The 18,820-nt window shown below is 31.4% G+C and overlaps 1 protein-coding gene across 3 annotated transcripts; it reads left to right on the top strand.

Annotated features, from left to right (window-relative positions):
• Positions 7,950–18,586, top strand: LOC18603332 (DNA mismatch repair protein MSH1, mitochondrial). Of its 3 annotated transcripts, XM_007035235.2 has the most exons (23): positions 7,950–8,250; positions 8,901–9,039; positions 9,129–9,226; positions 9,607–9,682; positions 9,780–9,899; positions 10,233–10,280; positions 10,581–10,645; positions 10,941–11,026; positions 11,443–11,607; positions 12,219–12,328; positions 12,426–12,531; positions 12,625–12,700; positions 13,282–13,340; positions 13,803–13,870; positions 14,101–14,274; positions 14,381–14,587; positions 14,905–15,161; positions 15,247–15,390; positions 15,912–15,969; positions 16,239–16,538; positions 17,211–17,361; positions 17,443–17,921; positions 18,034–18,586. In XM_007035235.2, the coding sequence occupies exons 1-23, from the start codon at positions 8,132–8,134 to the stop codon at positions 18,259–18,261; spliced, it is 3,333 nt and encodes a 1,110-aa protein (XP_007035297.2). In that variant the 5' UTR covers positions 7,950–8,131; the 3' UTR covers positions 18,262–18,586. The 3 variants fall into 3 exon arrangements, with proteins under 3 accessions (XP_007035297.2, XP_017975471.1, XP_017975472.1); XM_018119982.1 differs by having other exon boundaries at positions 17,211–17,921; XM_018119983.1 differs by lacking the exons at positions 7,950–8,250; positions 8,901–9,039; positions 9,129–9,226; positions 9,607–9,682 and having other exon boundaries at positions 9,803–9,899; positions 10,934–11,026; positions 17,211–17,921.

Raw genomic sequence — 18,820 nt, 5'->3', positions numbered from 1 at the left:
CAATAAAAAAGATCTCATTTAAATATTTAAGTTGATTATTTGGAGTATGTATTCTCTTCTTACAATGCAGGAGAAGTAACGAAGAGTTGGAAGGAGAGTGTCAAAATCATGAAAAAGTCCAAAATTACCATTTTCACAATACAACTATTGAATATAATTGTTGAATTTAAATTAAAGTTACCTTTTTGGACTAATAAAGATTTTGTTGAAAGGGAAAAATGATATATGTACAAATTTTCAATTCTTTATCCATTCATCAACTCTCACTACTTAAATAATTAAATTTTCTTGTGATTATTTGGACTGTTTGCTTATTGTGATTTTCTTTTATTTATGACAATAATGAAGCTTGTTTTAAAGATGGTATAGTCATTTTGAAATCTGATAGGTAGAGTTTATTGTTGGAGATGGTATGTGTGATTTCTTTCTATTATGTATTCTCAATTGTCTTAAATCATATTTATTAATTTAATTGTTAATTAACGATGTTAACAATCATTAGTGAAAAACATTATTTTCAAATAATAAAAACCAAAAATGTCATTTTTAGGGTTTTTTTATATTTCATCCAAGTTTTTAGTATATGATTTCAGTAATTGGATAGGATAAAAGTTAAAATTAATATTGTTTCATATCGTATGTATGTGGTGCAGTACATGTGTAATATTTGATTAAAACTAGTAAAGATAAAGGAATACTAGTTGAAAGAGAAAAAAAACCAACATATTTAGATGAAGTTTTCAGTATGTGATTTTATTAATTAGAGAGGATAAAACTTAAATAATATATTATTTCGTATCGTACGTGTGTCGTGCGATACACATAAGAAATCTAATGATAATAATATAATATATAAATTTATATAATTTTTCATTAATATTGTAACAAATCGTATAACACATATTGTATACATTAAGAAGATGCATTGGGCAGATTGGACTAAAACCACATTTTCATGTTCAGAAGGGGACTAGATATCCGAAACATGAAAGATGTCTATAAGGCGTTTACATTTAAATTATGGTGGAGATTCCAAACTGGTAATAGCTTATGGACACAGTTTCTGAGAACCAAATATTGCCTTGGCCGAATACGCCAATATGTCCAACTGAAGCTACATGATTCTCAAGTTTGGAAATGGATGGTTGGTGGTTGGGATGTGGCTTTGCAGAACACTCGATGGAAGATAGGAAAATGGGAACTTTTTTTCTAGCATGACTATTGGATGGGAGACCAACCCTTGGTAACTTCGTTCCCTTCATTCAAGAACAACATGTCCTTTGTTAATAAATTTTATAATAGTGATAGCTGGGATGTTGATAGATTGAAATTATATTTGCCTGTGAATTTAGTTGATGAGATATTGCAGATTCCTTTCGATAAATCACAGGAAGATGTAGCTTACTGGGCCCTAACTTTGAATGAGGAATTCACTACCTAGAGTGCTTGGGAGGCAGTAAGGCAACAACAATCATCTAGTGCAATGGGTTCATTTATTTGGCATAGAAGTATCCGATTATCCATTTCCTTTTTCTTATGGAGAGTACTTAATAATTGGATTCCGGTTGAGCTTCGGATGAAGGAAAAAGGTATTCATTTGGCTTCTAAATGTGTATGCTGCAATTTTGAAGAGTCACTAATGCATGTCCTCTGGGATAATTTGGTAGCGAAACAAGTTTGGGATTTTTTTGTAAAATTTTTTCAAACCTATGTTTCAAATCCTCAACATGTTTCTCAGATTATTTGGGCATGGTATTATTCAGGTGATTATGTAAAAAAAGGTCATGTCCGCATTTTAATTCCTTTATTTATATGCTAGTTTTTATGGTTGGAAAGAAATGATGCTAAGCACAGGCAACTGGGTATGTATTCTGATAAAGTGGTGTGGAAAAGTATGAAACTTTTAAGGCAGTTACAAGATGGTTTTCTTTTGAAACAATGGCAATGGAAAAGAGATACAGACATAGCAGCTATGTGGGGTTTCATATTTCCCCCTAAATACTATACAACTCCTCAAATTATTCATTGGGTAAAACCCTCTACAGGTGAATACAAATTGAATGTAGATGGCAGTTCCCGGAATTGTCAGAGAGCAGCAAGTGGAGGATTGCTTCATGATCATACATGTAAGCTTGTCTTTAGTTTCTCAGAGAATATAGGTCCTTGTAATTCCTTGCAGGCAAAACTACGTGCATTGCTCCGAGGATTACTCTTATGTAAAGAACGACATATTGAGAGGTTGTGAATAGAAATGGATGCGTTGGTGGTGATTCAAATGGTTCAGCAAGCTCAAAAAGGGTCCTATGATATATAGTATTTGTTGGAGTCCATCAGAAAGTGTCTGAGTAATATCTCTTATAGAATTTTGCATATCTTTCGAGAAGGTAACTAAGCTGCAAATTTCCTGTCAAATCAATGATACACACATTAGAATCTTTGTGTAATAACTGAAGCTCAAGGTGAATTGTATGGTATGCTTAAGTTAGATAAGTTGAATTTACCTTATGTTCGATTTAAGTAATTGTAAAGGAGTAGTACTCCTTATTTATGTTTCTTGCTATTCTAGTTTGTTTTTTCTCTGTAATAGTGGGCGACCTCTATTTTACTGTAGCATCACTTGTTATGCACGTAAATTAGAGTTGTCTACTTTTAGTGCTTTTTCGATTTTGTCTTATGCTCATGTAATTTTAGAGGTAAGGTTTTGGTTCCCATCCCCATTGTACTAAAATTTTCAATTATTAATAAAATAATTATAAGGTAGTTGGGTCCTGAGAGAATTTTCAACATAAAAAAAAAATATCGCGTGTCATATATATGAAGTAATTGATTAAAGAGGGTGAATGATTAAGAGTCATTGTTTCATATCATATGTGTATTGTGTGATACACATACGATATTTAATGATAACGATATAATATATATAAATTTGTATAGTTTTTTACTAGTATTGTAACAAATTGTGTGTCATATATATATATATACAAAAATGAAATTGATTAAAGATGGTGAAGGATTGAAAACTCTTGAAAATGGTGATGTAGTTGAAAGTAATGAGTTTCTTCTTTTAATTCATATTTCATTGATGTGTTTATTAATTGTTTTTGTTAATTTTGAGTTGATGCATTTATTAGTTTTGACTATTTACCTTGCTTTACACTAGAATTTTGCTTGATAGAACCAAGTTTTATTTTTTTATTTAAACCCTTAAAATATGTATTTTAATGCTAATTTATTAATTAAAAATTAAAAAAATTTTAATATATTAAAGTTTAAGGGAAATATGATTTTTTTTAATATTTTTTTCTAAAATCTAAATTTTAAAGATTAAAATTTATAAAAATTAATTTATCAAGTTTCAATCAAAAAAATAAATAAATAATAATTTTTAAATAATTAGGTAATATAAAAATTAAAAAATATATTATTTATATCGTACATGTGTCTTGCGATACATGCATGGGTGGACCCATGTATATATATATAATAAATAAATATTTTTTTAATCAAATGGTGTCATGTGTTTTTGATTGCAGTGAGAATCCATTTTGGCTGCAGTCAAAAACCTTATACCTTAAACATGAAAAAAATAGCTCTAAATCAGAGAGTTTCTCACTGCAGTAAGAATTTATTTTGGTTGTAGTGAGAACATGTCATTTAATGAAGAAATTTTTGCGCGGGGTTTTATGGCTAGGGCTGAAAGTGAAAGGTTTAAATACATGTTTTTGAGCTAAGAAAATGAGGATTATGAGAGACCATTTTGGGCAAAAAGAGGCAACAACCAAAAAGGAAAAAAAGAGAGAGAAATCAAGAGCTGAAGGATCAAAAAGCTGCAATAAATCATTTTCTCACTCTAGATTTGATTTTCGCTTTCTAACTCTTTGTGTAGAACAATGCTTTACTTTGTTGAAATGTGTATTTTCCTATTTAATATGTTAAACTGAAATTTTTAATCTAGGATTATGGTAGATTTTAATATATAACTTGGATATTGCGTTGGTTTATTGCTTATTTTCAATGAAAATATTGATGTTTACTCAAATTTGAGTTTATTGCAAATTTATTTGCTTGATCACCATTTAAATGTGTCTAAGTATTTAAATGATACTTAAGAGAGTTAGTCTAAATTAGACCTTAATTTGGGCAATGTGTGTTCAATACACTTATAAAGGAATTTAAGTGTTTTGATGTGCAATTAGAGTAGACATACATTTAATTATCACACATAGTCAATTTTTAGAACCTTAGCTTAAAGAACTTAATTCAGTTGTTTCCAATAGACATATAGTGATTTAATTAGGTTAAGCAATTGTGTAATATCTCGACGAAGAATTACACATACTTTAAGATTATAGACTAACATCAATTTTCATTAAGATTAAGTAATTAAGTAAACACAATTTCAAGTAAAATATTAAATGATACCATAATCCTAGACTAGTAAACCATTACTTCCACCTCAATTTGTTATTTACACCTCTTAGATTAGAGTTAGTCAATTAGATTACTTTTTAATCATAGCTCAAAATTTAGTCAATTAGATTACTTTTTAATCATAGCTCAAAATTTGGCACTTGGATAAAATTAGCTCGTTTTAATTTTAGTAATTAGCAACAACTATTAGATCAACTTTTCGATGGATCAACAAACTCAACTCATCACTATATTACTTGTTGCGATCGTGTGCACTTGCACGTAGTCTTTGCTTGTATTTTGCATTTAATTTAAAGCACATCTCATATCACACAAGCAAAAAGACTTACACAATAAGTTTTGGCCTATAGTAACTTTCCTCCTCTCAATCTTTGGTTGTGTTTTTCACTCTCTCAAAACAGCTCAATTGGATTTCAATTGTAAATAATTTTCAATACAAGTTAAGTTTTTAAATATTTTATGTCTAAATATTTTTTGATTAATTTGATAGTTTGGATTCATAATTATAATCTTGAATTTATTAGTTTTTCTTTTTTTGATTTATTTTGTAGATATTGCTTATTTGATTTTTGTATTTAACTTTTTATGGTTTGTAGATTGTTATATTTAATTTTGAACAATGAATAAAAATTTGTCATATTATTAGTTGTTGAACCTGATTATTTGTTATGTAAGATCATATTTTATTTAATTCTAATATTTTAGTTTATGCTAATGAGTAGTAATTTTTAACAAATTTTTATAATTTTAGATAAATAAGCCATGGAAAGATATTCTAAAAGAAAAGAAATTGTCTCACAAGAATTAGATTCTGTACAACAACAACAACAAATTCTACTAATGATCATAGTCAAAATTTGTCTAAGCAAAGTTGTAATGAATTTGATTTAAGTACTCTTCCGGCATATCCTGAATTAAGGAAAAAATTTTATGAGTATCATCATAATGATCAGGATGAATTAGAAGAGCATATTTGTAGAAAGGGCCACTGATATTATCATACAATGTTTTTAAAATATGAAAAATCGTCGTGGATAATTATAGTTTTTTTAGATATTTTTACTTTTAAGTATTAAATAAATGTATTGAATTTATATTTTCTTTAATTTAATTTTAAAACTTCTACTTTATGAATTTTAACATATTTATTTTTTTAATTATTATTTTAATTATAACATCACTTAGAAAATTCTCTGGGTCCGCCTTTGGATACATGTACGTTATTTAATAGAAGTACATAGTTATCGATTCGTATCTTTTTCAATTAGTATTGTAACGAATCGTACCATATGTGTAACATATCATATAATTTTGTAATTATATATATAGCAAAATATAATTAAATTATTTCAATAAATCTTAAATAACTTATTGTCACCTTTAACTTCATTAATATTGCGATTGCATGTTTAGATTGATATGAAAAATATGATAGTGAAAAGGTGAAGATAAAAAGGAGATATATTTTTTGAATTTGATAATATATTCTTTTTATTTATTTCATATATAAAAATTTTCATCCACTAGTTAATCTTTTTAGTGCTTAATAATTTTGGTTTTGCATATTAATTCTTTTAAAATTTGAAAATTTATTTGACACAAATATAATATCAAATATAAATATAAAACTAAAAAGGAATATATATATATATATATATATATGTATATGTGAATTTGTCTATATCGTAAAATAAGTCCCTGTATATGTTTTTCCCATAAAGTGAAAATTATCGTCCATTCGAATACGGGGTTGGGAAGAATCAATAAACTTGCAATTTGTTTCATAATGTTTTTTCTACTTGATAATCATTTTGTTGCCTAATTAGCTATTGTTCCCTTCAATTGCTTAATTCTTTTCCTTAATCATTTTGCCTAATCATTTTTGGGTTCATGGACGTTATGGCTCTCTGCTATATGGTTCAAAGTGAAAGGCCATTTTGCTATAGTTAAAAGAATTCCTTCGACGTGCAGATATACAGTTTGAGATTTGTTGTACGATTTGATAAAGATTCAATTCGCTTCGCTGTATACTAATGAATAATTTAATTGAACTGAGGCCGTTGTCGTGTCGTTGTCACTGTAATTTCTTTTTAATTCTTGTGCAAAAAGTTATTTTAATAATTATTTATAATTTTACTCGTATAAAACTTTTTATTATTATTGCAAAAGATTTAATAAAATAGAAAATTTGTATTTAACAAACTTGAAAGGAATGATTTCCTTTTGTACTTATCTTTTTTGATTTTACCTGTTTATAATTCATCTCATTTTATCATGACATAAAAATAAAACAATATTTTTATTAAGAAACATGATTTATTATTAATTATTGTTTTATTAATTTTTTTTTTGTAATTTTACATGATTGTAAATTATTTTATATTGAATAATTTTTTATTTTCATATAAAACATATTAATATAATTTAGACATAATATTCAAATAAGTTCTTAAATTATTTAAAAATATTCAAATAAGTCTTTATTTTTTGTTTTGTTTAATCAAAACCTATACTTTTATTTTGAATCAAATAAGCCTTTATAATTAATGATTGACTAATAATCATTAGTAAAAATATTACTTGTCATTTTATATTTACATGGCACTGACATGATATTGATGTGAGGAGTGAAAAATGTCACATGATCATGTTATTATACCAAATTAACATGTCATATTATCATCAATTATGATATATTAGTATATAATCAATTATGATATTTAGCATGTCATATAAGCATCACACGACATAGAATAACAATTGACATTTTGATTAAATCAATAATTAATAATAAAAATTTATTTGATCCAAAATAAAAAGTATAAGAATTTATTCGATTTAAAATAAAAGTACAAGAATTTATGTGATTCAAAAAAAATATAAAGATTTGATTGAATGTAATAAAAGCATAAAAACTTATATAAAATTGTTTAATATAATTTATGAGTTTTTTTATATATTATACCTATAATTTGATACAAGTGCATATTTTTTATTTTTTTTTCCATAACTTAAAAGAAATGAAGTGAAATTGCACATATTAGATTTAGACAAAACATCTGATACATCTTACTCAATATCTCTGTCAGCTAAAAGACAACATTGGACCCCATCAGATCAAAGACCTCTCCAGGAAATCCATCGTTACGTTGAAAAAGTTAAAAATAGAAAAGAATTTATATAAAACAAATATATTAAACATGAGAAGACAATCAACAAGATGACAGTCAAAGAGAAATTTAAATAAATTTTATTATTTTTTATATTTTTATTTTTAATGAACTAAATATATATAATTAATAATGGATTTAATCAAAACATTAACTCTCATTTGTTTGCCATTTTACACCTATATAATGTTAAATCGTTTAAAATTAAGAATATATTTGATAAAAAAATACAAAAATTAAATTAAATATATTATAAAATAAAAAATTTATTTAAAATTTTCTGAATACTTATGGATTTGTGAAATGCTGCATTCCAAAATAACTCTTTTATTTTTTTTCCGTTTCTTTGTGGCGGGAAAGGGGCTGAAGAGAGCAGAAAAAAAAGCAGAACTTCCTCCATCAAAAACCCCAAACCCACTCCCCCCAAGAAAAAAAATAAAAACCGTAGCAATTTCTTGAAAAGATTATCCGGTTCAATTCTCTAATTTTCCCACCACACAAGGCGAGAATTGAGAGGCTGTTTAACCAGCATGTACTGGTTAGCAACGCGGAACGCCGTCGTTTCAATCCCTAGATGGCGTTCTCTTGCCCTTCTCCTCCGTTCCCCTCTCAACAAATACGCCTCCTTAAACCCCTCGTCACTTCTACTGTAATCCTTTCCCTCCCTCTTCTCTGTATTTATATTCTTATTATTATTATTTTTTATCTAGCCCACGCCTTGTTTGGTAAAAGAGTAAACATTGTATTTCCATTGTTCGGGTTATTAATTGAAAATTGTAGGGTTTTTTTTTTTACTTTTATGTAAATGGTTGGATAAAGTTAATTTCTTTAACTGGAATTGCTTTAAAAATGTCATTTTTTTATATATCTTTGTGGTTCATAACCCGGTAAAGTACTGTTCCCTCTTTAAACTATGCTATGGATTCTGCATTGTTAGCGTAATGAACATTAGGACATTTATAACATTGTTAATTTGGCTGTAACTTGCTAAATTATTATTCAATGTTATACCTAGCATTACCCTCAGTTATTATACTGACCCGAGTATTTCTCAAAAGTTTGTGATGAATTGGAAAATGAGAAGCATTTCTGATAATAGGATTGTTCCTTACTTGCTATGCATTTCTTGTTTGTCGAGGGTTATTTTATTGGTAAGAATTATAAGGGTCATTGTGGTTCCCTTTAACTACTGAAGTTTAAGCTATTTGTTTATCTATGTTACACATGTTTTTTGTTTGGTCTAAGAGCTTGTTGCTAGATGTCTAAGCTAGTTTATATATATCTGTTTATTGACAACAGTGGAAGACAGTTTGGGCAGATACATTGTTTCAAAGATAAGAAGATTTTGAGAGAAACCACCAAATTTACTAGGAAATTTAAGGCACCGAATAGGGCCCTAGATGATAAGGATCTTTCTCACATAATTTGGTGGAAAGAGGTGTGCCTTTTTTGTCTGCTTCATTAAAGTATTTGATTTGTACATATTGGATTTCTTGAGCTCTTATATTTTTTATTATTTTATTGCAGAGACTGCAGCTGTGTCGGAAACCTTCCACTCTCAATTTGGTTAAGAGGCTTGTGTATAGCAATTTGCTTGGTGTGGATGTTAACCTGAAAAATGGCAGGTGATATATATAGATACTTGTCTTCTGTTTATGTAATTATATTTTGTGTGGATAAAATCTTATCCTTTGTGCTTTTATTTCTCTTGGTAACAAAAGAAAAATTTGTTTTTTAACATAGACAGTAGATTTATGATGCAGTACTCTAATACACTCTATCCTTTCTTTTAAATATATTTAGACTTTTCATTATACAATTTCAATTTAAATTATGTTAGCATGGACGATTGAGGACTGAAAACTTTGGTTTGAAAAACCATTGCAATTCATGTTTCTACAAGAATTTAATCCTTTCTAGAAAAGCATGAGAATCAAAATAAAGTTGGTTCTTTTTCTCTTTGAAGGGCTTGATAGATTTTGTTTTCTTTTTTATTCCATTGCAGTTTGAAAGAAGGGACACTGAATTGTGAGATTTTGCAGTTCAAGTCAAAGTTTCCACGTGAAGTTTTGCTCTGCAGGGTATATTACAGAATTCTTTCTAATACAATAATTGCTTACTTGTTTCATTTTATCTTACATGATGGGTGCTACAGCATTCTTTTTAATGTGTCTTCAGGTTGGGGATTTTTATGAAGCCCTCGGAATAGATGCTTGCATTCTTGTTGAATATGCTGGTTTGAATCCTTTTGGTGGTTTGCGTTCAGATAGTATTCCAAGAGCTGGCTGCCCTGTTGTGGTATTGGATCTATCTTACTTTGCTTGTTTTTGAGGTTTAATGAAGAAATTATCTTATGCAATAAGGTTTTCTTGGCCAGTTAAAATATTTCTTATGTTCTTACATACCTTCAGAGAGTTATAAAAAAAAGCAACAACAACAATAATTAGTGCGAACTTGTCAAGCAGCATTCGATTCTTGGCTTTTGCATGAACATTGAACTATGCTGTATTAGTTATTACTTTTTTCTTTGTTTTAATTATATCTTATGCAATTACTCCTCTGGACCATTTGATTTATTCTCTTTGATAGTCTGTTCTTCATAAAAATTTTGACTAAATGCTTCTTCTGCAGAATCTTCGCCAAACTTTGGATGACCTAACACGTAATGGTTATTCAGTGGTGAGTATATTGAGTATGGTGATACTGATGCATCTTCTACCTTTCAGTCTGAATTCAAGTTTGGAGTTGAAATAAGAAATAAATTTTGGTTGGGAACTGATTCTTTGGGTCTGAATCGTAGAGAGTCTGGCTAGTTAATTGACATGTTGGGAATGACCTTATTTTTGTAACATAGAAGCTTAATTTATTTCTATGCAACAATAAGTTCTCAGTGGTTTCAAGCTGGATGCCTGGATTTTTGCTATTGCCAACAAATCCTCTGCTTATTATAGCTTGTTTCTTGTGGCATGCCTCTTGTAGTGCATTGTGGAGGAAGTTCAAGGTCCAACACAAGCTCGTTCTCGTAAAGGACGTTTTATATCTGGGTAATAACATTTTAATGATCACCTTTTAGCTCATAATGCTATTACATTATGTTGTGCCCATTGGTGTTGATGTGATGGCCATCGCTTTGCAAGTAACTTTAGTCAATAGTGTACATAATCAGTTAAAAGGTGCCTATTTTATGTGGTTTTAAGTTATTAAATTTGGGGCTTAGAAAGTTGAGATTGTTTATATGGTGAAGTTTATATATTTTTCAGTACATATGTTTTAATTTAACTGATTCCTTTAAGTTTTTTGACATTCATACCTTGCTCTGACTTGCTTTTAAGTATTCAGGCATGCACATCCGGGTAGTCCTTATGTATTTGGACTTGTTGGGGTTGATCATGATCTTGATTTTCCAGAACCAATGCCTGTTGTTGGTATGAACAATTACTCCATTATTTGAAATCTTGTTTATTAGATAATGTGCTTGAGAAAATATCTCTTGTTGATCTCTTGCAAGCTTGTTATGATTTTATTGAGTTTCCCTGAATTTCTCTAGCCTGTATATTGTCATTCTTGACTGCAGCCGTCCCTTTTCTCTTTGTTATTCTTTTATGAAATTGCAACTATGCAACCTAAGTACTGACACAATGGCTACTGTTGCATCCATTATGAATGTCTATTGAGCTTGAATGCTTGAATCTCATTCTTTCTCTTTGTTCTTGAATGCATAAATGCTTGAATGTTTGCATACCTGTGTATTGAGAAAGACAGACATCTTTGTTATGGGTGCTTTTAAATTTGACATATGTAAACTTTGGCTCTTATTTATAAATCATCCTTGGCTCTCTAGGTATATCTCGTTCAGCAAGGGGATATTGCATAACTCTGGTTTTAGAGACTATGAAGACATATTCTTCAGAGGATGGTCTTACTGAAGAAGCATTGGTAACCAAGCTGCGAATGTGTAGATACCATCACCTGTTTCTGCATTTATCGTTGAGAGACAATGCTTCAGGTTTGCAGATTCCTTGAGAGACATTTCCATCACAAGAATCTTCAAAGGAGGCATTTTATTTATGTTACTCTTCAAGGAGGGGATTTTTATTTAATATAACACATGCATGCACACACGACACATATACATATGTTAATGAGGAATGTTAATGACCTGCTAAATGAATAAAAACAAGCATATAAAAGGTATGTTACACAGGACAAGGTGCACTGAAGTCTTTAAAGGTGTTGTATAAATACAGCTTAAAATGTGTATGTAGTTGAGCATTGTCATAGACATAAAAGGCTCTTGTTCTCTAGTTTTTCTACTAATCTCTTCTTGGTGACATGTAGAAGTAATTCTCCAATTCATTGTCATTCGCATATTCATTTAATTGAGATGATGTGTTGATTTTGATAAACCTAATGAATTATTGTGTTCTAGGAATGTTTCAGGAAGAGCACTGCTTATGGTTTTTAATTTCTGGTACAGAGGAAATTTGCTATGAAGTAGCATTCATGACTCCCTGTTTCATAAAAAATTCTATGCGAGGAGTCTGATAAGTGGTCATTTTGTCTGTTTTGATGCTAAATTACATGGTCAGATTTTCACAGTGTTAGAGGCTCTTGCAGGAACTTGTCGTTGGGGTGAATTTGGTGCAGGAGGCCTGTTGTGGGGAGAATGCACTACCAGACATTTTGAATGGTTTGAAGGCAATCCTGTCACTGAGCTGTTGTATAAGGTTCACACTTCAGATGACCTTAGCAGTGTCTACACTTTAATACGTGACACATTTTTGCAGTTATACAGTTTATGGATTTGTTTCATCCATCTTTTAGGTAAAGGAGCTTTATGGGCTTGATGATGAGGTTTCTTTCAGAAATGTCACTGTTCCTTCAGAAAGTAGACCCCGTCCTTTACACCTAGGAACAGCAACGCAGATTGGTTTGTTTAGCTTCTTTAGTCATTCCAATATCCAATTGTCTTTCTAATACTGAGTCCTTGAGCAATTTCTGTCCATGGGTTGTGTTATTCCAGGTGCCATCCCAACAGAAGGAATACCTTGTTTATTGAAGGTGCTGCTGCCATCAAATTGCACTGGGCTACCTGCTCTGTAAGTGAAATCTTTTATTTTGCCTGACATATACTAGTGAAGAAGTTATTCAGATGGTGCGTATTTATGCAATTAGATCAATTTGTTCTGTGGTACTTTTTCTTCTCTATGTTGTCATTTTCAGGGGATTGCTTATCGCTTCAGTCCTCTTGGACGGTGCTAATTATGGATCATCTAACCCTCACATTACATATCTCATTGCAATCAAAACTAGAGAGGAAGTAACTCTTCCCTTTCCATGCGAAGTGCTGGAATATAGATCTACTGCATCTGGGGCATTAGGCTCTGTTTTCTCATGTTTCGGATTACTTATTTTTCCTTAATTATTGTGATTTAATTCATTGGATATGAATTTTGTTCTGTCCTATTTCTCTTCCATTTCATTGCTTTGTTTTCTTTGCCCCCTTTTGACTAATTTAACCATTTTGATCTAAGTTTGGGAATACTTACAGTAATTTATGTATAAAAGTTGATTTGTAATGGGTGTCTGATTTAACTCATCTAGTTGTGATTGAGATCTTCTCATGTGACCTGTTTAGAACGATAATTGCCTCCTAATGTTGTTACCCACTGATTCTCAGGTATATTAGAGATCTTCTTCTTAATCCTCCTGCTCATGAAATTGCATCTACAATTCAAGGTGAGCTATTACTTGTAATATGTTTTTTATGCTGATGCAATGCTGGCTATGGGGTACCGGTATATTTTGAAAATGTGCATTAGTTAAACTAGGTCATTCCATTATAAGCTAGTCTTGCAGCTTTAAAATTTCTTGGCCTAATTCTAACTTGAAACCATCATGTAAATTTCATTTTTCTGTTATGTTATTTACTAAAAGTTGTACCGGATATGTAATGGGGAGTTTCCAAAAACTGTTTCACCAAAGATGCTTCTTTCAAGGACTCATGCTACTTAGGTGACCAGAATCTGGATATGAGCTTTGCAAAATCCTAAAACCTTTATAATCATTTTGACTAAGCATTTGTGCTATATGTCATATCACTTGATTGTTTGATACATATGTGATTCTCTTAAATGTGCTAATTTCATAGTACATAAAAGTACAATTTAAATTCTGTACTAACTTGTACTTGACGTGCAGCAACTTGCAAACTTATGAGCAGTATCAAATGCTCAATTCCTGAGTTTACTTGTGTCGCATCTGCAAAGGTTGTATTCTAATTACTTTATTAGTTTTTTTCTTTTTTTTCTTTGCATTTAAGATATTACTTTTGGCTGTTAGTAATGAAGGAATAAGTTTTCTAACATAAAAGTGTTATATGTTATTAGTTTACTTTTTTTTCTTTTGTCTTGCTTATTTGCATTTTTCATGTTTTTTGTTTTATTCCTTTATTTGTGCTTCTGTATCTGATTCTTAGATTTTACCCTGTGTTCTGCAGCTTGTGAAGCTACTTGAACTAAGGGAGGCCAACCATATTGAGTTTTGTAGAATAAAAAATGTTGTTGATGAAATACTGCACATGCATAGAAGCACGGACCTCAAAGAAATTCTGAAATTATTGATGGATCCTGCATGGGTGGCAACTGGGTTGAAGATTGACTTTGAGACACTGGTAAGTGTTGCGGCCCTTATACATAGGACATGAAGTGTAGTGACGTTTATTATGTTCTTTAGAATTAATGTCCCTACATGTGCTTTTTGGGTCTTGTTTATTCCAGGTTGATGAGTGTGAATGGGTTTCAGAGAGAATTGGTCAAATGATTTTTCTGGATGGTGAAAATGATCAAAAGATAAGTTCTTATGCCAATATTCCTGGTGAATTTTTTGAGGACATGGAATCTTCATGGAAAGGTCGAGTCAAGAAGCTCCATATAGAAGAAGCAGTTGCAGAAGTTGACAGCGCAGCTGAGGCCTTATCTTTAGTGGTACGTCTATTGTACAATATTTTCTTCTATGGCTAGAATTATGCTGGTTTTTCACTTTGTCCCTGAATGCAACACAGTTTGCTCTTTCCAGTTGATGATATGACATCATGGGTTGGTTACTGACTTCATATAAAATGCTGATGAGTTGGAATTTTATTGGACTAAATTTTGATTTTTCAGTGCACCTTTATAATTATGTGGAAATTGGCTAGGTGCAAATGTGTGTGTGTTAGGCTTTTCAATGTTCTTTGTTAGTCTACTCCTTTCTTATAGCACATGCAGTGCTCTTTATTGTTGGTTATTTAACATTCTTGTAGGTTACTGAAGATTTTCTCCCCATTGTCTCAAGAATAAAAGCGACCTCAGCTCCTCTTGGTGGCCCAAAGGGAGAAATATTATATGCTCGAGAGCATGAAGCTGTTTGGTTTAAGGGCAAACGGTTTGCACCAGCTGTATGGGCTGGTACTCCTGGCGAAGAACAAATTAAGCAGCTTAAGCCTGCTTTAGATTCAAAAGGTAGAAAGGTTGGAGAGGAATGGTTTACCACAATGAAGGTGGAGGACGCTTTAACGAGGTGTGCTACTGAAGTTTACTAAGTCCCTTTACTTCTGTTCTTCACAATAGATTGATGATCACTAGAATATTTTTATTTGTGTCAGGTACCATGATGCTGGTGGCAAGGCAAAGGCAAGGGTTCTGGAATTGTTAAGAGGACTTTCTGCTGAGTTACAAACTAAGATAAACATCCTTGTCTTTGCTTCTATGCTGCTTGTTATCGCAAAGGCATTGTTTGCTCATGTGAGGTCAGTTATACATATTAACCAAATAAAAGTTTGTTGTCTTGTCTCTATGTTGACCTTTTTATTTTTCCTCAATGATTTCTTAATACATTCATAGCATGGTGAATGAATTGAAGATTCATGGAATAATTCCTAAAACTGTTTACAGTTTGCACTTTATTAAGAAATTCTGATTGTTTAATGCACTTCTATGCTGTTTTGGGAGCTTGGTTAGCTTTATATCAGTTTGAACAATATTGTATATCAATATGAGAAACTTTTGCATTCTGTTCCTTGCCTTGATTATACCTTCAAATTTGTGAAGCCCAATGTCTCAGCACTTAAAAATAAAACCTGAGCTCTGGCCATTTTATTTTATTTTTATTTCTCATTATGAGTTATTAGAACACTTTTCTGCAAAATATTAATTCTAAAGGCAGATTCCTTTTTCTGAAAATTTTGGAATTATCAGTCTATATAAAATTCCCACTACGTGTTATTCTTGCCCAATATATTCCAATTATGACTTAATTGATATTTTACAGTGAGGGGAGAAGAAGGAAATGGGTTTTCCCTATACTTACAGGATTCAGTAGTTCAAAGGTAATTCTCCAAAATGTTAATTATGATTGGCCTTTAGTTTGTGCCATTTTGGCAGGGTGATTATATCTACTACTCTTAGTTGATCTAACATTATTATATGCAATGAATGATGACAACAAGCATCAATGGAAAAAGAGCAACATATGGGATGATACTCAAGTTAATTATCAAACTACTAGTGCAACAAGTTAAAAAGTTCAAGATTTTGAGTTGCAACACTAAGCATATCTCTTTTGCTAATATTATGGCATTATACGTATTGAGCTCAGGGTGGAGAATCATTGGATGAAACAAGAGGAATGAAGATAGTTGGTTTGACCCCATATTGGTTTGACGTGTCAGAAGGCTGTGCTGTGCTTAATACAGTTGATATGCAATCGTTATTTATTTTGACAGGACCAAATGGGGGTGGTAAATCAAGTTTGCTTCGATCAATTTGTGCAGCTGCATTACTTGGAATTTGTGGATTTATGGTTCCTGCTGAATCAGCCTTAATTCCTCAATTTGATTCAGTAATGCTTCACATGAAATCATATGATAGCCCAGCTGATGGGAAAAGTTCATTTCAGGTATGTTATATTCCTGATATATATTTTAATGGTAAATAATTATTGTTTTACTCCACAGAATCTCTCTTACAGTAGTAGCAAACCAATTTTTGGCATGCAACTCTAGCTGATGTGTGTGGCTGAAACAGAGGGACAGTTGAATAGATTTTTCCTTTTGCTCATGCTGGGTTTCTCTGTCTTACCTGTAGTAAACATTCTTGGCACTTTTTCTCTGTATCCTTTCCTAAATCTGAGCTTTTTGCAATTTTCTATATTAAGTGTCAGCGAAAAAGGGCCAATAGAAATGTGATTATTCTTAATCTTTTGTCTAGTTCTCCCCTAACTTCAGAGCTCTTTGTTTTTACCAAAAAGTCTCATCAACTAAAGCAAATCTAGCATTATACATTTTCAACTTACAAGTAAAAAGAAATTAACAATTTTTCTATAGCAAAATTTGTTAATTTCCTTTAAAATTATTTAGTTCAACTTACTAATATTCATATCTGGTTAAGCACACATAACAAAGATGCTTTTCTGCATGTAGCATAAAATTGTCAATTTTGAAGTGTTATCTTCCATTTTTTAACTCTTTAATTGCTCCCTCAACACCATGCAAAGTACATCAGAGCATCCTGAAAGTTCTTTTTTATCAGGAAATTGCAACATGCATCTTTCTTTGTTGTAAATTCTCAGGTAGAAATGTCAGAGCTCCGATCCATCATTAGTGGAGCCAGTTCAAGGAGTCTTGTGCTTGTAGATGAAATTTGCCGAGGAACAGAAACGGTGAAAGGGACTTGCATTGCTGGTAGCATCGTTGAGACTCTTGATGAAATTGGCTGTCTAGGTATCATATCCACTCACTTGCATGGAATATTTACTTTGCCACTTCGTACCAAAAACACCATATATAAAGCAATGGGTACAGAATATGTTGATGGACAAACAAAACCAACTTGGAAGTTGGTAGATGGGATCTGCAGAGAAAGCCTTGCATTTGAAACAGCAAAGAAGGAAGGAGTTGCTGAGACAATAATACAAAGAGCTGAAGAACTTTATTCATCAGTCAATGCAAAAGAAGTATCTTCAGGAAGATTTAACACACAACTAGCACAGGTTGGTTCTGAAGGAGCCCAACTTCTATCAAATAGGACTCAAGCAGGATCTCTCTGTCATAAGAGAAAGCCAACAAACAGAATGGAAGTCTTACAGAAGGAAGTTGAGAGTGCTGTTACCTTAATTTGTCAGAAGAAGCTAATGGAGCTCTATAAGCAGAGAAACACATTGGAACTTCCAATCTTAAACTCTGTTGCTATTGCTGCTAGGGAACAGCCTCCTCCTTCAACTATAGGTGCTTCTTGCTTGTATGTCATGTTCAGACCTGATAAGAAACTATATATTGGAGAGGTATTTCTCTGATCTACTTGATGTTTTATTATTGATTTGACCTTTTACGTTACACACAGAAACTTGTAGCTCCAACGTGGATCTTATACCATGCATTTGTCTTTGCAAGCAGACGGATGATCTTGATGGTCGAGTTCGTTCTCATCGTTCGAAGGAAGGAATGCAAAATGCAACCTTCCTTTATTTCATTGTTCCAGGGAAGAGTATCGCTCGCCAACTAGAAACTCTCCTGATCAACCAACTCTCAAGTCAAGGCTTCCCACTCACCAATCTGGCCGATGGTAAGCATCAGAATTTTGGCACATCCAGTCTCTCAGTAGGCAGCATAACTGTTGCCTAATGAGTTAAAAAGGAACCGTGGTTCATGTTCCCATCGAATGTAAATGTAATATTTGTGACAACAGATTTCGAATCCATGTAGCAGTGGCTGCAGCAATTTTGCTTTTGATTTCAGTTGCTCCACTTGCCGTGTTGTACATGCAATCACCCATGTAACAAAGGGTAAAATTTTGTTGTTAGAACTTATCAGCATGTATCTATGAGTCCATTTTGAGGTGTATATGAGTCAGTGTTGCACCTTTGCCTAGCATTTCAGTCTAGGATTTTGTAACAACTTATTATTCTTATAAGATTAAAGTTTCTTATTATCAGAAAAAAAATTAATGTAGTATTTATTTCGTTGAACTTTTCTATGTTCATTTTAAAGATTAGAATCTAAAACTTCTATCGATCAAGTTTTAAACTTAACATTATGATGCTTCTCGAGAATAAGATTAAGAATAGTAAAGACTAAGTTTTGAGCTTTAATCGTTACGGAGATTAAGGTTTCTTTTAATCATGGGTTTATGCTTTAAGTTGAATTGTTGATTCATTAATACTAAAATGTTTTATATATATAT

The sequence above is a fragment of the Theobroma cacao genome, chromosome 4 (assembly GCF_000208745.1).
Source record: "Theobroma cacao cultivar B97-61/B2 chromosome 4, Criollo_cocoa_genome_V2, whole genome shotgun sequence".
Classification (NCBI taxonomy): Eukaryota; Viridiplantae; Streptophyta; class Magnoliopsida; order Malvales; family Malvaceae; genus Theobroma; species Theobroma cacao.
Note: the sequence above shows the minus strand (reverse complement) of the source record. Positions and strands in the feature narration are given on the sequence as shown.